Below are 26,258 nucleotides of genomic sequence, written 5' to 3' on the forward strand. Positions count from 1 at the left end.
CCTAGGCGCCGCTATCAATGCTCCGAATGTTGAAGCTAATAACTTCGAACTTCGGCCACATCTGATACAAATGCTCCAAAACTCCGCAACCTTCCATGGGCTTGCGGACGAGGATCCTCATCTACATATTACTAATTTCTTATAAATATGTGATACCTTTCGGATCAACGGAGCATCAAATGACGCCATCCGCCTCCGAATGTTTCCTTTCTCACTAAAAGACCGAGCAAAAGCTTGGCTCAACGCCCTCCCAGCTGGATCGGTAAACACCTGGGATGAACTAGCCCAAAAATTTCTATATAAGTATTTCCCTCCCGCTAAAACTGCTAAATTAATGACTGAAATTAATACATATTCACAAGAGGACGGGGAATCCTTATATGAAACTTGGGAAAGGTTCAAGGAGTTATTACGCAAGTGTCCACATCACGGCCTTGCGATATGGCAACAAGTATCCACTTTCTATAATGGATTGTTGCCACACACAAGGCAGACACTTGATTCTAGCTCCGGGGGACTTTTAGGTAATCGACGCCCGCATGAAATATATAACCAAATTGAGGAAATTGCTCAAACCAATTTTCAATGGCACACCCCCCGAGGCAATAAAACTATTGCCCCGGGCGCCCATAAGGTCGATGAAAGCACCTCTTTACAAGCCCAAATCGAGGCACTTTCCTCAAAAATAAAAAAATTAGAAATGACAAAAACAGTCTCGGTTATGGCTTGTGAAGGGTGTGGTGGGTCACATGAAAATTGGAGTTGTATGAAAGAAACGGACGATCAACAAGAAATGGTAAACTACATTGATAATAGACCTAGGCCGTCGGGTCCCCCAACGGGAACTTACAACCAAGGATGGCGAAACCACCCAAACCTTGGTTGGAGAGAACCCGGCAATAGTAGTAACCAACAAACCCAACGAACAAACTTTCAACAACCAAGAAATGAGTCACAAAATTTCACTCTACAACAAAGTGGACGAGAAAGGCTTGAAGATACTGTATCTCGCCTCATCTCCGACACTGAAAAGAAAAACTCGGAAAGATTTCTACAATTAGAATCAAATTTTAGAAATCAACAAGCTAGTATTCAAAACATAGAAAAACAATTAAATCAAATAGCTCAAAATTTTGCCGAGAGACCGCAAAGCGCATTACCTAGCAATACCGAAACAAACCCAAAAGCGCAAGTTCACCACATCACGCTACGAAACCGCACCGTAGGGCCTACAGAAGCACCGCCACCAACAGAAGAAACGGTACCCACACCGCTGCAGGAAAAGAACTCCCCTCCATCGCCAGAACCTACCAAGGCTCCTCGAGTTCCATACCCCGGTAGGTTAATTCGTCAAAAGACCAATGAGCAATTCGCGAAGTTCGAAAGTCTATTAAAGCAATTGCATGTCAATATTCCTTTTATTGAGGTCCTAACCCAAATGCCAAAATACTCTAAGTTCATGAGGGACTTCCTCACTCATAAAAAGAAAAATGAAAATTTGCAATTAGTCAATTTAGGCGAAGAATGCTCTGCCCTCGTACTCAATAAACTTCCCCAAAAGAAAATCGATCCTGGAAGCTTCACGATTCCCTGCTCAATAGGGGAGTCCCCCGTTCGTAATGCCCTAGCCGACCTTGGAGCTAGCATTAACCTCATGCCCTCATCAATGTTTAAAAGACTCGGCCTGGGAACCACGAGTCCTACAAAAATGAGCATACAACTCGCTGATCGATCCGTCAAATTCCCGCAAGGTGTCATTGAAAATGTCTTGGTAAAGGTAGGCAGATTCGTCTATCCAGCCGACTTTGTCATACTCGATATGGAGGAAGACACCGAGGTCCCCCTCATACTAGGGAGACCATTTCTTGCCACCGCACAAGCAGTGGTAGATATGAATGACGGAACACTCACCTTGAGGTATGGGGATGATGAAGTAAAATTCGGAGTTGGGAAGAGAATAGAGGACGACGACCCGGTCAACTACATGAAGGTTATTGATTCGAGCTTGGATGCTGCTCTCTGACGGTGTAATATGGGACGCCAAGCATCCCACTCAGAAAATATATAACCTCACATTGGGTCTAGCCAAGGACCCTTATAAACGTGGCGCACCACGGAGGCATTCCGCGGAACTATCCTTAGTTTAGTTTAATCTTTTAGTTTTAATTTGCAGGAATAAAACACACTCGTGGTGGTAATGGATGAAAAAGGGAACGAGAAAAATGGCCCCATGCACAAAGAACGAGGCAACCCGACACAAATTTCCTTTACAGAAGGCTCAACACGGGCCGTGCTCAACCAACACGGCCCCGTGCTGAGCCACCTGCAGAAAAATCGCCCAGTTCAGGTAACTGGACACGGGCCGTGTTCACCAGACACGCCCCCGTGTCCAGGCTTCTGTCTCATTTCTTTAATTTCTGTTACTGGCACCTGAACACGGGGCCGTGTCCGGTCCCCATGGGGCCGTGTCCAGACTGCCAGTAACATAAATCTTTGCTTTTTTAACACCACATTACACATCCAATCAACCTAAAAATTTATTTTTGGGACACATTGAGGACAATGTGTAATTTAAGTGTGGGGGGGGGGGGGAAGCTAACACTTTGAAATTTTGCAAGTCCTAACAACAAGCCTTACACAAAACTCTATTGGAACCGCTAAACACCCCAAATTTTTTCAAAAAATTTCATTTTTTCTTAACTTGTCTAAAGTTTAAGTTGGGAACCCTAAGATTAATAAGGTTATATTTTTATAAAATTTACAACCAAAAGCGTCGTGATAACAAGAACCAACATAAGAAAATTATGAAATGACATAACAAGTCTAGTTAAAATTTGATTATATATACTTGATCACATTAAAAACCCATTCCCACAAAAGTGAGTTTTGAGCCTTTATTGAGTATACAAATTTACATCTTTAGACTAAATGTTCATTTTTCGTTTCTTGTGTGAATAGCCGCTTGGTTCTTACAACTCTAGAACTTGCCACAACGATTCATTCCCGGTCCTTACCAACTTAAACCCAAGTAAGTAAATGATGGAGGCATTAGGACTAACCATTTTTCTTTCTACACCATTATTTTTCATTTTTTTTACCACCTACCCAAAATCCCCCTAGTTAACCCCTTTGAGTCTAAACCTTTCGTTTCTTTACCCTAAACCCTTTTTACCCACCAAAAACCCTTTTTATTTTTCACCCCTTATTTTAGTAACAAGCTCGGTTTTTCGCAAGCTCGTTCTTTTATGTGACTAAAAAAAAAATTTATATGATGATGAAGTTAAAAACAAACAAAGCTATACAAACAAAAGCTTGTTTGGAGAAATACTTCAAAATAAAAAGTCACTAAAAATTGTGTTACGAAAACCGACGCTTTTTACGCTTTTCGCCCTTTTACTAACGACTAACCCAACCACCCACCTTTAGCCAAAGCCTAACCCTTCACCCAAAAAGTCCTCTTGATATTTATAAAGGTATAAAGTTAAAAAGGAGGAGGATTGATTGCTTGGCAAGCCTATGGAAGGCGTAAGCTCCATGCCGCTCTCGAGTGATTCACTAAAAAAAAAAAAAATACACCTTCGGCCGAGTGTTGAGTGATTTCTCCCGTGAGGTATGTGAACTTGTATATAAATAAAATTTTAAAAAGGCATGTTATGCCCAAATAAGTAATTTATCCTATGAAACGTTCTAAATAAATCATAACGAATAGGATTGTAAATAAATAAAAATAAAACCCAAAAAGATCTTGGATTCCCGACACTCTATGACAAGCCAAAAACCTTCTCTTCTACCTATTCCATTTGGGAGTGTAAGCCACATTTAAAGAGTTCTGCTTGAGGACAAGCAAAAGTTCAAGTGTGGGGGTATTTGATGTGTGTAAAATGCAACATATAAATTACATCAAATAAGGCATAAAACTAACCCTTTTTAAGTACTAATGTTGGAAAAAGAGTGTTTTTGTCTTCCTTTTGTATTTTCAGGATGAAATGAGCTCAAATTCACAAAAGAAGCAAAAAGACAGCCAATTCTAACACAAATACAAGAAAAGGAATAAAAGTAGACTGCCCGAACCCTCAACGGCATCTTCCCAAGCAAAGAATAGAAAACAGAAGCCTGAACACGCCCCGTGCTCAGCCAGCACGGGGCCGTGCCCAAGAAGCAGCAGAAAAGACAAACCTGTAGAAGCTTCTATTGCCCACCACGGGGCCGTGTCCAGTGAGCACGGGGGCGTGGCGAAAGTACAGCAGGCGCATTAATTGTAATTGCGAATTACAATTAATGAAGAGAGATAGTGTCAGACGGGCACGGGGGCGTGTCCAGCGGACACGGGGCCGTGCCCAGCCTTTTGTTCAGCCTATAAATAGGAGTGCTTGGCTTCATTCCAATCCATCCCTTGGCACACCACCTCTCTCACACTTCATCCACCACCCACCACCACCATAACACCATCATCCACCACCATCATCCATTGTCCATCGTAGGGTGTGTGAGTCGTCTCGGGATCCAAGATTGATCGTAAGAGTTCTTGACAATCAAGGCCATGTTTGCCTAAGTCTCTTACATCACTTGGTGAAGACAAGTGTTTAGTATAATACTTTTTATTTTTAATCTTTTGCACTTTTTATTTGGTTTTGTATTAATGACTTTAATAACTAGTTACTTATGTTGAAGGTGATCTTTCCTTATCGTTTGTCCGTGGTGTCTTGGCATTATTTTACTGTCTATATAAAATAAAAGATTTTCACCATTCATATCTCCACGGTCTATATGGAGGTATGTTGGCTACCTGGTCGGGGGTTAAGGGAACGGTTTGGTAAGGGTCTTGCCCTTGTTCAGCGTTTAGAGGTCCTGTAAGGGACCTGGGTCAAATTTAGTAGGATCTCCTTCAATGCCCATAGGTATTGGATGGCGGGGATCCAAACTCTTTGACCCCCTCATAAGTTAACTACTATTAATACTATAACCCGGCTATTTAGGATTGTATCCCTGCTGACTCAGACTACTTAGTCGAGGGTAACGTCTCCGCCAAAAGCGGGGCCTACCATAATTTGCGTTAATAACTTAATTCATTATCTTCCAATAATCCAACCTTTTAGGATTGTATCCTTGCTGACTCAAACTACTGGGTTGAGGGTAACGTCGCCTTCAAAAGAGGGGCCTACTACAATAACTAAGATAATCTCTTAAACAAGTGCAAAAGTGCGAAAATAATCAAAGGTTATACTAATACACAAGTCGGATCCAAGTGATTCATCTTGTCTATCTGTTTTTATTTTATTTTTATTTTTCAGCATTTAGTTAGTTTTATTTTCTTAGTTTAAAATCATTTTTCTAACTTTTTGATTTGATTAGACGTTGAGGATAAACCGGTACTAAAAGCTCTTGTGTCTTTGGACGACCTCGGTATCTTACCAACACTATACTACGTCCACGATGGGTGCACTTGCCCATATGTGTGTTTAGTGTTAGTGAATATCGTGTTTTATAAATTTAAAACTTGGCTAAAGGTGTAAAAAAGGGCTTAATTATACATTAAAAATATATTACACTACACACGCATCAGTCACAACAAAAACCATGTATACCATTCAAAAGAAAATCGAGTTTTTTCAAGAAATTCATCGATTCAATATCAAAGAATTATCGTTTTGCAAAAATGCGGTTTACAATGCAAAGATCAAGTATAGCGAAACGATATTTGAGTTTTTATAAAATAACAAATTGGAATGAAGCCCTCTAGTGGTCTTCATAAATCAAACGAACCACATGCGCAACAAACAGGGCATGTGTAACGTGTGGATTTACCAAGAATGAAATAGATCAATAATTTCTACTATGAAAGAAATCACTAGGGGAAGTAGAAACGCGAAAGTCAACTCCTTATATGCAGAAGTCAGGATTTCAATGAAAGAAATATAAGAACTCTTCCTGGAATTCCGCGTGATAACCGTTTGTTAAGTGACATTACCAGGGAAGGTCGAATAAAATGAAATAGGGGATTTGTAAAGGTATGTAACTTCTTGTGCAGTGCCAATAATTATAACTTTGGTTAGACTGTGCACTGATGGTTGTGAAGTCTTGTTCCAACGTACTTCAGCAAGATTCATGTTGTTTGTAGGATCATGTAGCTAAGTGCTGCTTTTTGATTAGTAGTTCTTCCACTGACGGGATTCACATTGGAGTTGTCATGCCCCAAAAAGGTCTTGCTTTGAAAGTCGTGTGTGCTATACTTTGGCGTCTGTGAACGTTTAATTTAAGTTTCAGGTGTTTTCTTGTGCATCAGCACAACTTTACATGTTTCTTACTTGCGGTAAATAATTTATGGTAACGCATTTGGAAATTCTTATACTTTTGATGGCGTACCAACTTAAAGGGTTCCCGTCGTTTATTTTGTCGCATGAGTTACGAGACAAATGATCAAACTAAATAATGTTTGATATCGGAATTAAAGATATATGCAAGAGATTTCTGATAAAGAAATCTAGATTTATTATTGACACATATGCTTGTGCTTTAGTCTTATTTGACTTTTGGAATTCCTTATAGATATACATATCTATATAATCATATATTTCCCATGCTGTAATATACATACCCTCTATAAGGTCAATGTATTTAACAGATTCATATTTCCAAAAACAAGTCAGATATCAGGTCATGATACTATTTAGGGAAATCTTGTCACTGATTTGACATATTATTTACCCCGTATTATCCGGTTCTCGCCGGAGAGGTAACTTCAGTATATCCGGACAAGCTGGAGAGTCTGCTTCACCATACCCAGTCTTGTAGGAGAAAATTTTATATTTCCCATAAATAGTATTTTTAAAAGTGCCTCTTTTATTAGGCTTTTATTCAGAATTAGGGAAATTTGTATTCCCATAACATATCTTATTCTAGACCAAGTAATATCAATAAGCAAGGATTAATAGTAATTAAGTGTTATTACTTATTTATCATATCTTGCAATATTCTAATTACCATTCTTATGGTATAGTGATATTCATTATATTATATAAGTAATTTATCTTGAAGCTTATATTAAGACAAAATTCTTAAGTTCAAGTCTAAATATCATCCGGAGTGCTATCAGATAATATTAAGTTCCTAACTCTCCGTTTAAACTTAGGTATTATTACAACACCTAATTGCTTAAACAAGTGGCTTAGCTTATACTAAGGCATCTTTTCTTAAGTTCAAGTCTAAATGCTATCAGGTGTGCTACCAGTTAATAGCAATCTCCTAACTCTTTTATTTAAGCTTAAGTATTATTATCACAACACTTATAGGCCTAAAGCAGTGGTTCTGATACCACCTTCTGTCACGACCCCCGACCCACCCTGGACGGAATCGGGAGCCGCGAACAGCCAAGTGGTACATGTGGTTATTTTAAAAACATTGCAGCGGAAATTTCATCAGGACCGTGAGTTAGGAAAACAATATCAGAGTTTAGAAACACCGGATTTTATTTATTAAATAGATGGGATAAAACCCATGTTTTACAATGGTAGCTTTAATATAAATAAATTTGATTATATAAAACAATATTTCTTAATTTAATTTAATTGATAAAAATGAGCCACATCTTGAAGTCCTTTAGTGCCGGATCCAATCCTTACTCCAATCTACTGTAATTACCTGAAACGCGTTTTAAAAAGGTTTTGTCAGCGGGAAATACTGAGTGAGTTCATTCAGGTTTTATACAAAAACATATTTGTTATAATTCACAGCATTGAGAGTTTTTACATTTGCTTCTTTAAGATTGGCAAAGACTCAATCACTGCAATTACAACTTTGTTATAATTTACAGTATTAAGAGCGATTACAATGTTTCTGATTATCAACCAACTACCCACAGTATTTGTCACTCGACCAGCCATCGGTAGCCTCATTGCCCGATGGTGTCTGTGACTATGGTCATATAACCCCTTGGCTAACCCATTGTCCAATGGTGACGGTTATCAAGTAATGTATACAAAACCCCACATACCGGCTGTAATATGGTGATTACAAAGACTTAATCCCTGTAATTATAACTTTGAAAATAATTTGGAGTTTTGTAAAACAGTTGATAAAAAGAGGATGACTCACATCATAAGCATGCAGTATGGATTTAACAAGTTTCCTGATTCAAGCTCTTCTGAGAATTAGCATCTACTTTGATTGTAAGTGTATGGGTAAAGTTTAGTCTACTGATAAGCCTGATAACCTAATTTAAGCGATGATGCACATGAAACTAGGTAATTAACTGAATACAACTTTTACGATAAACTCACGAGATTAATACCCTCCCAACGAATGATAAAGTGCAATACTTAAACATCCAGCGGATTCACAACGAATGACAGAGTATAGCCCGAATTCGGGTGACACTCAAACATCCTGTCGGAATCACGACGAATGACAAAGTATAAACCCAATTTGAGCAGCACTTAAACATTCATCGGATAGTTTCAATCGATCGGATATTGAATCGTAGCAGCGATCGAGTTATTACCCTGTTATCGCGGCAGAATTTCGATATTATGTGGGTTTTTGTAGTATTTGGATGATATCTCGTTGCCTGAATCGAATTTGCTCGTCGAACCAACGCCCAAATTCAAGTGCCAAACTCCTTTATTTATACTGGAAAAACGGCGCGCTCGCGTGTCATGAGAGGCTCTCGCGTGGCGCGAGAGGTCACTTTCAGCATATGGTAGCCACGCGTCTCAGTAGCTTGGGTGAGTCGACGGTTCGTTAAAATTCAATTTCTATCGAAAACTGTTTGGATAATACTAACTAGGAAATACCCCCCCCCCTGAGTTTTAGGGGCCCTGATCCTGATTCCGATTGTTCTGAAAATTTTAGGGGTCATGCAGTATCACTTGGGGGTCTTAATTAGGGTTTCCTATAGGACAAAATATAATAAGAAATAATAGTTTTGGTGAGAGTTGTTACATGGCTTTAGAATCTTTTACATATAATCACATTTGTCTATAAACAACCTATTATTTGAAAAATGAGCTTAATACATGACTAAAGACTTACAAAAATACTGTAAGATAATGATGATTCCCCTATACTCCCTTGGACTTAATTGTTTGTTATAATTTGTTGTTGAACATGTTTGAGAACATTACAGTACATAGTTATACATCTTTATTTGATTTTTGCATAGTACTATAACTAATTTTTTAGGTCAGAGACAAGTTTCTTCGTATTAAAGACTATAAGGTTTTTTAAGGTCAATGGAGTTTTTGATCTTAAATAATTCTCAAAGACCCATTTGATATTGTTTTATTTGAGTGTTAAGATTATATGAACAAATATAATACATTAAGTGTTGGACATCCCCATGAAAGATTTTCTTATAAAGTTTATGTTGCTTGGAATGCTTAAAGGGCCGATTTACCATATCCATATTTGATAACTCACACCTCTTTTAAATTTTGTAGCCAGTGGATAATTTTGGCACCAAAACTTGTAGGAGAGTATCTATTACCAAATGTCATTAAAAATCATATTGTTGTATTTGTTAGCAAATACAAGCCTATTTGTTAGCTTTTCTATTATGATCTGTTAATTAACCAAGGCAAATGAATAGTGTTTTTGTTTGATGTTTGTCTCTTTTAATTTAATTAATATTATAAAATGAACACTGGTAGATAACTGTGTGGCCCATGTTCATTGGGCCGCATGTTTTTAAAACACGCGTCCTATTTCTGTCATCGATATATCACGCGTCTCCATAGATCGAAAAGTTGAATGTTTTCTTCCATTTTTGTTGCTGAAATGGTGAATAATTGTGTTTTGATGTTGTACTTGTTGCAGTATCAGTAATTTCAAGCCGTTGGAAGAGGTTTACCGACCGAGGTTTGATGAGAGTTCGAAGATCTACGGGATGAAGTTCGTGCTAAAAGCAAGTTCTGGTCAGTCTTTGTTTTAATTAACTCTTTTATGTTCTAATGATACGTGGAGGTGTTGGTTATGGATGTTAATTGGTTGATTTTTGGTGGTCAAAATTTGGTATTATTTGAGGAAGCTGAAGAAGGTGAAGAAGAGTAATGGTCGGATGATTGCTATTAATGAGGTGAAAATTTTATCTTATTTGATGTTTTGATGTGGCACTGTTGGTTTAACTTTGTTACGTTTATATGTTTCATTAGTTTTTACTTTGATCTTTTTCTTTGTTATGTGATTGTTAACATGCTTTTTGTTTACATATTTGCAATGGTTTGGTGTTAATTTGATTGATGTATTGTTATTGATTTTTAATGTTTTTGGAATCTGAAGCTTATACCCATAATATCACAGTTAGGGTTTAAGGTCTTTGGTACAAATAACTTGATATAATGGTATAACATAGTCAATAGTCCTATATATACTTTTTTACTTTTTGGTGTTGTTATGCTTCATGTTGAATACACTTGGAAGTTAGTTGTAGTTTGACTGTTTTTCAATCTGCATGCTGTTATAGTAGCTACTTATTTGGTATTTAGATAGAATTCACTTTTTATGAATTGTTTGAAAGAAGTTCATAGTTAGGGTTGATTATGCTTTCATCATATTTGAAGTTAGGTTAGCTGTTTTTAACATGGGTGCACAACTGTTATTGCTTTTTGAAATGTTGATATGTTGTTGGAGTTTGTATATGTTTTTAAATGTTATATGTAGATTATTGTTTCGGATTGATATTTGGGTTTTGAAACAAATTATGTTAGTATGTAGATCAACTTATTTAGATTGTTTAATCACTTACCTAGGAGTCAAGTAACCAGCAAGATTCTTGACTAAAGGGATGACTTAATTACGCAATCGTTTTTCTTTTAACTCATTTTGAATTTTAAAACAACTGCACTCATCTTTCAAAATGATAGGAATGGGGTTGAGTTTCAGAATGATCCTAATGGTAAAACAGTTTGCTGTGTTTTATTGTGGTAATATATCAAAAAAAAAAAAAAAACCATAGCGGTGCCTGCATATAAATTAAACAATCTATTGTTCTTACAGGCTTTTAAGGGTGGATCACGTGATGGTATGGTAACTCTAGATAATCAAGTGTGTGGCCTAGAGAGAATCAGGGCCGGCTCTGGGCCTGGCAAACCCGTGCCGATGCCCGAGGCCCAAAATTTCAAAGGGCCCAAAAAGTTTTTATAAACTTGTATATATTTATTAAATAATATATTTAGTATATTCATCCGTTTATTATGCAAAAAAATATTGGTGGTGTAGTGGCAAAAACCATCTCAAAATAATTTAAATGTCTCAAGTTCAAGTCTTTGCTCCATCACTAAGTTTTTATTTTTGTAATTGATTTACCCTTAACCATAATTTTGGGCCCAATTCTTTTCGTCGCCCGAGGCCTAAATTTTTTCAAGAGTTTTCGGGGATGGCTCTGGAGAGAATGGTTGATGACATGGCATGTAATTTGTTAGTTTCAGTGGATACTTTAAGATGTTATAATAACTGCTTTCACGAATCTTCTAAAAGACCATTTGGCAAATACAACGGCTATTCAAACTATCATACACACGGTCCAAACACACAAATGGACTTGAGACGAGATGTGAATAATAGGTTAATCAGTCTAGGCCTGTTAGATTTGGAGGTGGTCCATCCATAAGAAGTGTTTGGAAAACATCAAAAGATGAAGCCACTTTGGAAGCACTTGGCGGGTTAAACGTGGCATGCCAGTACATGTGCTGGGAAACAAGAATATTGAACAACCTTGGGATATTGATATGGCGTTTGGTTAAGTTTTGTCCGGTGGGAATGATTTTTCGCTTGTGAAACCAATGGATAATACAGGACCCGTGATTGGTCAGCTCTCAGATGATGTGGCAAACGAAGTTTTGTGTGCAGTTGCATAGTTTCTTCTTGAACCATGTTTTTTTGGCATCTGTTTTTCTTGGATTCATCAGGTACCAAATGTTTATTTGAATATACGCACATCTTAATATTTAAAATGTACAGCTTCAAGGAGCATAAGCGCGCCCATTGCAATTTTATACGCCATTTTATTTACGCCAATCCTGATTAATTTTTTCTGTGATTATGTTTGCAGTTGCTTGATATGATCATAGAAAATGGAAAAGATTCTTGGGAATAGACAATAATAGAAACATCAACAGGATCACAAACACTAATGCAACGCCAAATGAACAACGAGTGAAGTATAGGTAACCTTTAGATGATTTATGCTTACATGTTATTACTTGGATTATAGCTATTGAAGGATGGTTATGATATTCTTGAAGAATTCTAATTTGTTAACTTTATTAAAATGTGTTGTACATTATTACCTATCTATCAAATGTGAACTTGATGCTAGAACTTTACATATTTATAGTTGCATTTTTTTTGACTTGAATTAGCTAAGTTAAAGTTGTATTAAGCTGTTTAGGGGCTGTTATATGTGGACTTTATGCTCATACAGGGTTAGAAAATTGTTGCTGTACTGCAGGGGCTAATGTTACAGCCATAAAGGGCTGAAAATATGCATGTATATGGCTGGGAATACGACCATATTGAGCTGGCATACATGTGTTATGCGAAGACGCTAATTCCCCTCACGCAACGCGCGTCTCGAAACCACTAGTTAATGATTAAACTCAATAAATGAACTAAGAAGGTAATATGGAATTCTATGAGTGGCATTTTCTATTTATTTTAAATATATAACTTTTGGCTTAGTCCGGTTAATTCAACAATGACACATGTAAGTCCCAAAATGGATCTTATAATGATATCAATCAAACCTACTGATTTTGTGGAATCCAATCAATAAGTGATTCAAGAATAAACACGATGATTAACACGAGAATCACTTTAAATATGCACACATTCTATTACCTGAGAGCAAAACGTCTAGTATAGAGAATTCTATCAACAAATGGCTAACGTGTAAATGGAGTAGAAACCTTGTTTATATATCACACGGGTTTCGAACTCCTAGTCCCACCATTAACCTATGGTTTGGCCCAAACACCCCTAACTAGCCCAACATCACTAAAATCCTTAATAGTTACTATTCGTTTTTAACCCGAATCAAGACCCGGTATGATTAATACGTAATCCTATAAAATATACCCTTACAACACAAACGATAACCATTATCGATCCACTTATTTAACTATACTTTTTTTTTATTTGATTTGGTACATATAAATTTTTTAAGATGATTCTAACTTCTACTTATGTCCATTGCAAAACTTTTTTTGAGGGTAAAGTGTTTTGAGTTACTTTAGTGTTTTGAGTTGAGTTTACCGGTCATCACCACAGTCGTCGGTGACAACCACCACCTTCTTCGGTGACCGGTAGCTGACTTCAATCTTCCTTACCATGTTTCTGCCAGTGACCACCCTCTCCGACCATCACTAGTAACACTTCCATTAATGTGGACCACCATCTAGGCACCACCCCCGACCACTAACCTCTCCTACACCACGTCCGGTGACCACCATCTCCGACCACCACTAATAATCTCCGTTTAAATATATCCGGCGAGATCCAAGGATCTCCAGCCACCATCCCTATGTTACGAAACACAAAATAAACCCGTCGCTCACATGCACCTTGTTGCACTTGTTTCCGACCGCCAAGAGGATTAGGGATCCCAATAGTTGATGCTCGACTTTCTGGCGACACCCATCTTCTAGATCTGCTTCAAGTAGCAGGTGTGGGTGGTGGTCGGTGGTGGTGTAGGAGAGGGTAAAGGTTGGTATTGGTATTTGGGCAGTGGTCCAAATTAATGGTGGTGATTATTAGTGGTGGCCGAAGAGAGTTGTCACCGGTGGAAGATTGAATACCACGAGGTGGTTGGGTTTTGCACGTATCCATTATAAGTTTCCGAAGTAACAACTGTGGAGAAAATAGGAGAGGCGAAAATTGTAGGACCCATAGTCCTTACCGGAGTTTCGTCATGAAAGAGCCTGGTTCGTAAACCGAGGATCTGTTCATCTCTGGCTTGCTGTGCTTTTAATCTTCGTAAGAGACTAGCATTTTTGGGGAGAAACTCCACATCGAATTCTGATTCCTGCGAAGTTGGCATTAATATGAACGGTAGAGTTGTTCCTGGTCCCGAGCTCAAAGGAGCTGAAACCATAGAAGTGAGACTCGTCGGAGTTGTAGCTTGTACACTAGCTGCAATGGATCCCGAATTCAGAGAACCTGGGGCCGCCATAGATCAGTTATTTCGTTGCTCAAGAAATTCACTAAAGTGAAGGACTGTGAGCTATGAAATCGGATGGCGCCAATTGAAGATCCAAAATTGATCAAGGCCGAAGCCTGTAAATGGGGAATTGGATCTTGTTGGAGATGAGAACCTTCACCTGCAAAACAGCAAACCGTTAGGCTCGTCGCAGAGATGGGAGGGCCCCTCTGCGACCACCCTCCAGCGTGAGGATAAGTATTGGTAGAGAGAGAAAGTAAGGACGAAGGTTCAGAAAGTCGTACTTGGCAGTGTACTTGAACTGGGTATTTATAATGGTCAACTGTGATGACGTCACTCATCTAGACGCACTTAAACGGATGTCCATCCTCGGCGGCATGGGGGCGGATGTCTTCAGAGTGTTCGTCCATGTGTGATCCGGTCCGTCCCTAAGGATGATGTCCGGACTCGGATATGTATCTTCAAGTCCCCCAGTTTGTTAAGTTCTGTGAAGGACTTAATAAAATGTTTGCATAAAGTTTTTTCTGGCCGAATGACGTGGCAATGCTTGTGTGGAGTCGACGTGGCGTGGGTGAGCTATTTGATTTGTCCTTCTGTCACCGACGGGTGACGGTTAGAAACCGTTTCTTTGGGAACCGTGACCGTCGCCCAGATGTGACGGTTGATTTGATGGCCACTTAACCGACTTAAAATCCCCTATATAAACTTCTTTTTTCATTCGATTTTTACCTTTTTACTCTCTAAAACTCCTATCGTCTGTTATCCTCTTTGTTCACTCAACTTCTTCTTCTTCAAAGGTGCGTCCATTCCATTGTTTACTCATCATGGCTCCCGGTAAAGATAATCTTGCCGAGAGCGTTAGTGTTCTTACCCAACGTCAGTTGGATAAGTTCATTCAAGAGTATAGGATCCCCTTGGACCTTAATCCGGTCCTTCCCTCGAAAAATGAGGCCATATATCCCTTTCGTCAGGGGAAGTTCCCTTTGTACACTCGTGTGTGCAATTTTGCAAATTACAGGGTTCCCCTCTCGAAATTGTTAATTAGGGTGCTTCGGTACTTCCGGGTTCACCTTGGCAAGTGAACCCTTTCGGATTAAGCCGCATAAATCATTTCGATATCTCTTGTAGGGCTTTGGACCAGAGGCCGGATCTAGACGTCTTTAGATACTTCTATGAGTTCATTACAGCCGGCGATTGGTATACCTTCGCCCATCGGAAGGGAGTCCCCAGTCCTTCCGAGGATGAAAGGTCCAGCCTAAACAACTGGAAAGATAAACCTTTTCTGGCTGGACGATCGCTGCCTTCCGGTGGAGATGATGTGGAGGTTCAAGGACCAAACCATGTCCTTCGACTTGGGTGATGATTTTGTTTTTAACAAAGAGTTAGCCAGATCCTTGATTGAGAACAAGTCCCCTATCCGTCCCCTTCCCTAACATTTTCTTTTATGGGGACGGGTTTGTTTTTCCTGGGGCTGAGGGGATAGGGATTGGCCGGTTATCCGCACGAAGCGTGAAAGCAAGTCTTCGGCCTCGTACCTTCCCTTCGGCACCTTTTACGATTTTTTCTAACTTGTTTTTTCTTCTGAAACGCAGGAACTGAAATGTCTCTCAGGGATGCTTTGAAAATTCAGAACTTCAACATTCTTGATTTTGATTTTGATGAACAAGCTGAAGGTGAGGCCCCCTTTATGAAGCAGGTTGCTTCGGCGGCTCAGGAGATTCGTCCTCTGATTGATCAAGGCACTTCAGAACCTTCTGCCGTTGATGCCACTTCTTCTGTACCAAAACCTACAAAGGATACTACTGGGTCATCCGGATCTCGAGCCAAAGACGATCCTCCACAGGAAGAGGTGGATAGTGACCCAGATGTGCGGAGTTTAGACAAGGATTTGAAGCATCACCCTTCTACTGCTTCTCTCAAGAGCAAGGGTACTGCTTCCGATGTTGAGCTAAAAGGTCTGGTTCGTAAGCGAAAAAATGAAGTTCCTCAGATCCGTTCGTCCGATCCTCTCCCCATGCTGAAGGCGAAGAAGCCTAAGAAGAGCTCCTCTCACTCTAGTGGCAACGTTATAACTGAGTTAGATGAACACCTTTCTGGTGGGAAATCATCTAGGGAGGAGGCTGCCCTGGCTCGCTCTGCACCCACCCCCACTTTTTCCGGAGGTTTCCTCCCAGTTAATGAAGTAGAAAATATGGAAGTGGAGGATCCGGTGACTACGAGCAAAGGGGATGGAAAAACTCAAAGTGAACCGAAGATGGTGACCTTTTCAGGTACGATTTTGGACTCATCTTTGGGTCCGGACTGCTTTATTGATGATGAGGAAGATCAAGTATCTTCTCTTCCTCCATCTTGGTTTGGACCTGAGTTGATGTCCTTTTTTTGATATGCAGATGTGTTTGCTGAGGATATGGAGATTGACCCAAACACAGCTAATGACAAGTTCGTCCCAGACTGGGATATTCGGAATAAGGACTCGGTGATGAATAACCTTACTGCTCGGATGTTCTTGTTAAATATCAGCACTCCATTGGACCACGTCCGGAGTAGAAAAATGAAGCATCAAGATTTGGGAGCGGCGATACTGTTGAATCAAGCTCAATCTAACGTTTATGTGACGGAGTTGTACTGTCGGTGGGATGAGGCGGAATCGGTGAAGGAGGATCTGGAGAAGGAGACTCTTTCTTTAAAACGCAAGATTCACCGAGCTACGGATACCGAAAAGAAGCTTGCCCAACTTTCCCAAGACCTTCAGGCATAGAAAGAAAAGATAAAATCTTTAACAACTCAAAATCAATCTTCTCAAGCCGCAGCTGCTTCCGCTTCGGAGGAACGTGATAGGGTAGCAGCGGAGTTGAAGGATTTTGCTGAATCTTCAAGGAAGAAAGACGAGGAGCATAAAATGGTTCTGACGAAGATGGAGGAGTCTATTTCGAATGCCCGCACGACTTATGAGAAGATGATGGCAGGTTTGTCTTTTACTTGATTAACTTTTCATATATTTTAAAATTTTTTCTAACACATTGGTCAGAGCGTGATGCCCTCAAAATAGGGGAGGCTGATTTAAAGGCCCGGATGGACGAGATGAAGAGTCATCATAAGGCCAAGATTGAGGAGCTGAAGTTGGAAAGTGCTGATTTGGCGGCGAAGGTGGAGGATTTGCAAGCGACCAAAGCGTGGCTTCTGTCTGAGGGAGCACAAGTGTTAGAGAAAAATGTTCATAGAGGACCAGAAATGACAGCGGTCGTGGCAGCAATGAACAATGCCATGAGCTCCATTAGAGTTAACTCCGGTCTTCATCAAGGGTATGTTCATGCGCTCAAGAAGAAGACTCCCTATGCAGAGGCTCTGTTGAATCGGAACGCTGAAGCTGACTTGAACATGGCTGTTGCCTGCTATGAATCTTTGACTTTTCCCTTGGTGGATGATCTCCCGAAGCTTATAAATGAACCGCTTTCGAAGATTAAGGATGCTCTTTTCTTCGCCGGGGGAGCATCATCAAAGGAATGAGGTGGATATACCTGGTTATTTGGGGTATGCACCTTTTGAGTGTTAGTTGGTTTTAAACTTTTAGGTGGACATATCCGGTCATTTGGGATATGCACCTTGTTTAGTTCGTAATTCTGTAATGATTATCGTCTTTACCGTTTGTATATCTGACAATTATCCTTTGTAAATGGTTAGAATGACTTCCGGAGGTACTAATCCGGTTATTTTTGATGTGATCATTTTACTTTGCATGCGTCCATGTTTTTATGATTACATCTTTTCTTTTTGGAACATTCTTTATTAGTGTGCAGATCCGTCTTACTTGTATATTTAGAATAATTTTTTAATGAAAGCAAAGGTTTGGACGTAAGCCAGTCCATTTTCACTTTTTAGGGTTAGTATCCCTGGTTTGGCCGATGGTACTTTTATGTTGCAACTCATAAGTGATAGAAAATTCATGTATTCTATTTGAAATATTCTGGAGTATATTCTCCGGATAATACAAACTGGTAAAACGTTTACTAGGTGCGGGTAATACCCTCCGCAATACACGAAAAATAAAAGGATGCGGGTAATACCCTCCGTAGTACAAGAAAGGTAGAAATGATGCGGGCCGTAGCCTCCACATTACAAACTTATTTTTTAAGAAAAAAACATTCAAAATTTCTTCAAAGGAAGCACTTTTTGAGGTGCATCCCGTTCCAGGTACGACGAACGGGAGTTCCATCCATCTTGGTGAGCGTGTAGGCACTGTTTTTTCGGAGCCATCTTTCCCGTACCCTTGGCCAGGCTAGCATCGTTCCTTCGCATGACGTAATCCCCTTCTTTAAACCAGACCTCTTTTACTTTTGAGTTATAGTGTTTTTCCAACTCTTTTTTGTACTTTGCTTCTCGGATGGCCGCGAGTTCTCTTCGCTCCTCGGCTAGGTCAAGGTTCAGACGGAGTTGTTGCTCATTCTCTTCTTGACTTTGTCGCATGCGGGGGGCAGGAACGCCAACTTCGGTGGGTATGACTGCCTCCGAGCCGTACGTTAAACTGAAGGGGGTCTCCCTTGTGCTTTTCTTTGGCATCGTCCGGTGCGCCCATAGGACGTGCGAGAGTTTGTCTACCCAGGAGACTCCTTCCTTCCCCAGACGTTTTTTAATACCCTCCACGATGCTGCGGTTGGCTCTTTCTACTTGTCCGTTAGCCAGGGGATGGGCGACCGAAGTGAAATTTTGTTCAATGTGCATTCTTTCGCACCAGGTCTTGAACGGTTTTTCCGCGAAGTGCTTCCCATTGTCGCTTACGATGTACAGCGGCATTCCGTATCTGCACACTATGTTTTCCCATACGAACCTTAGTATTTGATCTCCTGTAATGGTTCGGAGTGGTTTGGCCTCAATCCATTTTGTGAAGTAATCAATCGCGACCAATAGGAACCTTACTACTCCGGTGGAGACGGGGAAAGGACCGACGATGTCGATTCCCCACTTCTGGAAGGGCCAAGCCGAAGTTACAGGGACGAGGTCGTTGTTTGCTCGTTGGCTGATCGGGGCGTGCCGCTGACAATCTTCACAGGCTTGTTACAGCGCTTTGATGCATGCCCGACCAAAAATATCTGGCGTTCATTGCTTTGGCTATCACCATCCTAGGTCCGGAGTGTATGCCGCAGATTCCCCAATGGATTTCCCTTATAACATAACTAACTGGCTTCTTCCGGAGTTAGGCATCTCAGGAGTGGACCCAGGAACGTCTTTCGATAAACTTTCCATCGTGAACTTGGTATTGAAGTGCTTTGACCTTCATCTTCCGTGCCTGAGCTTTATCTTACGGAAGCGTGTCGTTTTCTAGATAATCTAAAATTGGGGCCATCCATGATTTTTCTTGTATGGAGATTAACATTACGGTTTCTGCCTGATTGATGGCCGGAGCTTGCAGAGTTTCAACCAGCACTTCTTTGGATAGATGACAGAATGCAACGGATGCAAGTTTACTCAGAGCATCAACTTTTTTATTCTTACTTCTCGGGATGTGGACTATCTTGCATGAATCGAATGTGGACATTAAACTATTGACTTGGTTTAAATACCGAATCATGTTTTCTTCACGTGCCTCGTATTCTCCATTGACTTGGTTGGCGACCAGTAATGAATCAACATGAGCTAGGACGGAACTTGCACCAGCTTTGGCTGCTGTTTGGAGTCTGGCTAAAAGGGCTTCGTACTCTGCTTCATTGTTTGAAGTCTTAAACTCAAAACGAAGAGCGTAGGTGTACTCTATCTGATGTGTGTAAAATGCAACATATAAATTACATCAAATGAGGCATAAAACTAACCCTTTTTAAGTACTAATGTTGGAAAAAGTGTGTTTTTGTCTTCCTTTTGTATTTTCAGGGTTAAAAGAGCTTAAATGAACAAAAGAAGCAAAAATACAGCCAAATCCAACATAAATACAAAGAAAAGGAAGAAACGTGGCATGCCCGACTCCTCGACAGCATCTCCCAAAGCAAAAACAAGAAGAAAGCTGAGCATGGGGTTGTGCCCAGCTGAACACGGGGCTGTGCCCAGCTCAACACGAGGCGTGTCCAGCTCAACACGGAGCCGTGCTCAGCGAGCACGGGGCCGTGTCCAGGATGGTCAGCCCTGGCAGAAAAGACAAAAGTGATAGAAGCTTCTGTTGCCCACCACAGGGCCGTGCCCAGCGGACATGGGGGCGTGGTCAGAGTACTGCAGGCGCATTTATTGTAATTGCGAATTACAATTAATGAAGAGAGAGAGTGTCAGACGGACACGGGGCCGTGCCCAGCCTTCAGTTCAGCCTATAAATAGGAGTGCTTGGTTTCATTGCAACTCATCCCTTGGCACACCACCTCTCTCACACTTCATCCACCACCCACCACCACTATAACACCATCATCCACCACCATCATCCATTGTCCATCATAGAGTGTGTGAGTCATCTCGGGATCCAAGATTGATCGTAAGAGTTCTTGACAATCAAGGCCATGTTTGCCTAAGTCTCTTACATCACTTGGTGAAGACAAGTGTTTAGTATAATACTTTTTATTTTTAATCTTTTGCACTTTTTATTTGGTTTTGTATTAATGACTTTAATAACTAGTTGCTTATGTTGAAGGTGATCTTTCCTTATCGTTTGTCCGTGGTGTCTTGGCATTATTTTACTGTCTATATAAAATAAAAGATTTTCACCATTCATATCTCCACGGTCTATATGGAGGTATGTTGGCTACCTGGTCGGGGGTTAAGGGAACGGTTTGGTAAGGGTCTTGCCCTTGTTCAGCGTTTAGAGGTCCTGCAAGGGACCTGGGTCAAATTTAGTAGGATCTCCTTCAATACCCATAGGTATTGGATGGCGGGGATCCAAACTCTTTGACCCCCTCATAAGTTAACTACTATTAATACTATAACCCGGCTATTTAGGACTGTATCCCTGCTGACTCAGACTACTTAGTCGAGGGTAACGTCACCTCCAAAAGAGGGGCCTACCATAATTTGCATTAATAACTTAATTCATTATCTTTCAATAATCCGACCCTTTAGGATTGCATCCTTGCTGACTCAAACTACTGGGTTGAGGGTAACGTCGCCTTCAAAAGAGGGGCCTACTACAATAACTAAGATAATCTCTTAAACAAGTGCAAAAGTGCGAAAATAATCAAAGGTTATACTAATACACGAGTCGGGTCCAAGTGATTCATCTTGTCTATCTGTTTTTATTTTTATTTTATTTTTCAGCATTTAGTTAGTTTTTATTTTCTTGGTTTAAAAATCTTTTCTAACATTTTTGATTTGATTAGACGTTGAGGATAAACCGGTATTAAAAGTTCTTGTGTCCTTGGACGACCTCGGTATCTTACCAACACTATACTACGTCCACGATGGGTGCACTTGCCCATATGTGTGTTTAGTGTTAGTGAATATCGTGTTTTATAAATTTAAAACTTGGCTAAAAGTGTAAAAAGGGCTTAAAATATACATCTAAAATATATACACACTAGCACGCATCACTATCCCTTCCGGATCTATCAAGATTAAACCGGCTCCGGACCCTTATTTGCTAGAGGCTCCGTCTGTGTACAGATTCCAAACTTTTGAAAGAATGGGTTTCTCTTTGGCGCTTTCTCCAGTAGGGACCTCCGTAAGAAAATCTGCCACCGCTTGGCCTTTTACCGGACCTCGGGTTCGGTAAGTAATGTCGAAAGCACTAAGCTCGATTGCCCACTTGGTAAGTCGTCCGGAGACCTCCAGTTTTCTTAGGATTTGCTGGATCTGTAGATTAGTTTGCACCTCTATGTTGAAAGCTTGAAAGTACCTTCGGAGCCGCCTTGACGCATGGTACTAAAGCAAGTGCCAATTTTTCGATCATCGGAGATCGGGTCTCGTAATCTTTTAAGACGCGAATTACATAGTAAACCGGTATTTGTGCTTGACTCCGATGTACCACGAGTACCACACTGATGGCAAAGTGAGAAGCGGAGAGATATACGGTAACGGTTTCTCCGGTTACTAGTGCAGTCAGAGTAGGCAGAGATCCCAGACAAACTTTTAATTCTTGAAAGGCGGAGTCAGCCTCTGCCGTCCATTCTATCTGACCTTTTCCAGTGCTTTTCTTTAAGACGTTCATGAAAGGAATGGTACGGTCTTCTGCCTTGGAAATAAAACGGTGAAGAGCCACTAACTTACCATTCAAAGACTGGATTTCCTTTACCGTTTTTGGAGGCTGCATGGAGATTACAGCTTGAATTTTTTCCGGGTGTGTCTGGATTCCGTACTGAGTTATCCATACTCCTAGGAATTTACCCTCTTCTAGGCCGGAGGAACATTTTTTAGGGTTTAACTTGAGATTGATACTCCAAAGCCTGGTGAAGGTTTCGAGTATGTCATCGATCATGTTATCTTCGGCTTCACTTTTAATAACTAGATCATCCACGTAAATTTCCAAGTTCCTTCCTATTTGACCCTTAAATGCTTTATCCATCAACCTCTGGTACGTAGCTCCGGTATTCTTTAATCTGAACGGCATTTTGGTGTAGCAAAAGAGACCCTCATTTGTCACGAATGTCGTCTTGTCTTCGTCTTCCAGAGCCATTGGTATCTGATGGTAGCCCTTATATGCGTCCAGGAAACATTTAAGGCGAAAGCTTGCAAGGGAATCAATCTTTAGATCGATCTCCGGGAGAGGATATCAGTCTTTCGGACATGCATTGTTTAGGTCAGAGAAGTCAACACACATCCTCCAGGTATTGTCTTTCTTAGTAAACATCACCGGATTGGAGAACCAAGTTTGATACCGAACTTCTCTAATAATCCCGGCATTCAACAACTTGCGCACATCTTCTGCGATGGCCTTATGCTGGGCCGGAGCCACGTTCCTTTTTCTTTGAGCGACTGGTTTTATCGAATGTGACACCTTGAACTTGTGTTTAGCCAGAGCACGAGGGACCCCAACCATATCAGATGTTTGCCAGGCGAATACATCGAGGGAACTAGACAGCGGCTTCTATAACCGTTTCTTGGTTCGTTCGGGTAGTTGTGCTCCGATTGCGATCTTCTGTTCTGGGAACCGTGGGTGGATGGCTCATTCTTCCATAAGGAGGTTCAGAGGTTTTGTGATACTTCCCTCGCTTTGCCGTATTTCTACTACGCAATGACGTGATGTCGTGGTCACACGCAAATTTAATCCAATTACTACTAATAGCTAGCGGTAAGTGGGTATCAAACACAGGGAGTTTGTGGAATATGTGTTATTTAGAAGTGTATCTAGGTTAACTAAGATTAAACTAATTGCAATAAAAATAATTTCAAGAGTTGGATTGATTTTTTTATTTTTAAAACTAAGATTACTAATCTAATCGCAAAATGAGAATTTGGTTTGTAAACAATTTAGAGACAAATGACCATCTTTAATTTCCGGTTTGCTTTGACGTTTATGCTATCATTCCACTAGAAAGAACTACATAGACATAGTTCATGTGTGATTACTTGTTGTGATAAAAGGGAACTAAGTACTCAGATTCCTAGAATGTGAGGTTGTTATCCGATGACCAATTAATCAATACCCAATCGTAATTCTACCCATGATATCTCGAATGCCGACGGCACCAAGAACGTATGGTTTCAAATTAGATTAACATAAGAATTAACAGTTTACAACAAGCAAAAAACACACCATAATAAACAAACAAAAGTTGCAAGTCTATTATTCTAGAAATAAGAATCAAAACACAAATGTCTTAGACAAACCTTCAACCTAGGATGATCACCAAAAGTTTAGCCACTCATGACTTGGACAATCATCATCACATACATATCAATGTTCATAGGAATTAAAAACACTAACAAGATGTTTAGAAATTGTTTCAAGCTCTCAAGAACACTAAAAATTCGCCTCTAGACTGCTGGTAACCGACTGGGATTGATTGGATTTGAAAAGACACAATAAAACATCATAAAATAGGGCAGTTACACATTTCTCGCTGGCCTCCACCGTAAGCTACGGTGGCCACCGTAGCTTACGGTGGCTTGGAATGGTTTACGGTGGGTCTCTACAGCCTTATAGTGGAAGAAAAATGCTGGGGGCTACCGTAATTTACGGTAGCTACCGTAAGCTACGGTAGCCTTCAGCATGCAATTTTGTTTTCTTCATAACTTTTTCGTTTCAGCTCCGTTTTCTTCACCGTTTTAGCCTACGTTTTTGTAATTTCGTCCTCTATCATGTTATCTTCTTAATTCTTCCATACCAATAATTGATTTTTTTCATTTATTCTCCGTCTTTCAATCTCCAATCCGGTCAGGCCTATTCAAAGCTTCATTTCCACACTTTTAAGCCCCAAATGTACCTGGAACACAAGCAACCGTAGTTATCTAATTCTAGACAATTACCCGATTAAATGTGGGATTTTAATATCGTTTATACCACTTAAGGGTTGTCCTACGGACTACCCGTCACATCCCCACACTTAACCATTGCTTGCCCCCAAGCAACTCATTTAAACAAACGACAATTTTCTCAAGCGATCAAACATAAACCAAGCAACCAAATGTCCTCATTTACTAACTTTTTCTTAAAGCCGCGCATAACACACCCCTCACAATAACTCTCCCCTCGGTGGCAAGTAATAACAAGCAAAGATGAGCTAGAACACACTTAAGGCAAACGGGTAGGTGAACAATAATATGCTTGTATTCAAATCGGTCCTTCGCCTAAATAATTTGCTAAACATGCACGTGAATCAAAGGGACTTAGAGGTTGTAACGTGGCTAGGCAAATGGGTAGGAAATGGAAATATATATGCAAAGTAGCTAACAATTCAACCCGGTCTTTTATTTCTAACTAAGCAAAACATAAACAACTATATACAATACATCAATCTCTTTTTCTCTTTTTTTCATTGCTTTTTCTCTTGTTTTCTTCTCATTTTTTTTTTCATTTTATTTTTTTTCATTTTCTTTTTTTTAACAAACAATTGAAACATTACATAACAAACATACTAATATAAAATGCTAATACTACTAGATCGGGTCGAATACGGGTTAATTTTTTAAGAGAAAGTAGGCACGGGTTAACAAAAGATCGGCTCAAAGCTCAAATGGGCTACTAAAGTCCAAACCCCCGCCCCTCTCGCTACCATGCTCATATATATAATTTATGAGGTCCAACCCCCCAAATCCTACACTCGCACACACCATGATGAGGCTACCTAAATGCCCTTATCCTTTTCACATGCATATCAAGCTAAGGCCTCAAACCGAATTCAAGCATAAGTTCTAATGCACCTCCACCCATTGCCACTCTCATCAAAGAAAATATATCTAACAATTCAAATAAGTGGCTCCAACTCTCACCAAGAAAAAAAAAGTATACAGGGTTGCCGGTGTGTTATGCGGTTTCAATACTTTAAGTTTTCAAATTTAGACCAATTTTCGCTTGATTACAAAATTTTTAAAACCATTAAAATTTCCCCCATCCCCACACTTGGGATACATTGACCCTAATGTATGGATTTGGTAGGAAGGATCGCGAAAAACCATTCAACATCAATATCAGATCAAACACTTAAACCCCAAATTTCTTTTTGTTTACTTATTTATTTTTTTAATCTAAAAGCAAACAAACTAACTACCAATATTTCAAAGCTAAAGAACATAACAAGACAAAGGAAAGGGTACATTGACCTGGTGAAGTTTGACACAACAGATGATATAGATAATCCGACTTCCTATCACCACCTTCACACAAATATCCGCACATCTTCCCCACACTTGAATGTCGCCATGGCCCTGAAACATAGAAAGATAAAAACAGCAAGATCAATATATATGTGACAACCCTCACAAATCCAGGTATCCGTACACATTAATTAATATTTAATTAGTGCTTGATTACAATTATGAATAAACTGCTTTCTGTTTTCTGATACATACATACTCATGCATCATACTTTATTACTGTCACTCCATTTATTACACACAAACAATAGTGACAAACTTGATACACAAAAGCACAGTTAGCCCAGTAAGCGGATAACCCAGTGAACATGCTGACATTGCCAGCACTAGACAGACATTGTTTTGAGGCCGGTATGAGCCAGGAATAGATCATTACACTAGTAGGGAGTGT

The 26,258-nt window shown here is 40.0% G+C and overlaps 1 protein-coding gene and 1 non-coding gene across 2 annotated transcripts; both read right to left on the reverse strand.

Moving 5' to 3' along the window:
- Nucleotides 1-328: 328 nt before the first annotated feature.
- LOC118485159 lies at nt 329-435 on the reverse strand. Its single transcript, XR_004875464.1, has one exon. It is a non-coding gene; the product is annotated as a small nucleolar RNA R71 (small nucleolar RNA).
- A 17,857-nt stretch (nt 436-18,292) lies between these two features.
- On the reverse strand, nt 18,293-18,940 carry LOC110893301. Its single transcript, XM_022140414.1, has one exon. The coding sequence runs from the start codon at nt 18,938-18,940 to the stop codon at nt 18,293-18,295; it is 648 nt and encodes a 215-aa protein (XP_021996106.1).
- Between the last annotated feature and the right edge of the window lie 7,318 nt (nt 18,941-26,258).

This window comes from Helianthus annuus, chromosome 12 (assembly GCF_002127325.2).
Source record: "Helianthus annuus cultivar XRQ/B chromosome 12, HanXRQr2.0-SUNRISE, whole genome shotgun sequence".
NCBI classification, from domain to species: domain Eukaryota; kingdom Viridiplantae; phylum Streptophyta; class Magnoliopsida; order Asterales; family Asteraceae; genus Helianthus; species Helianthus annuus.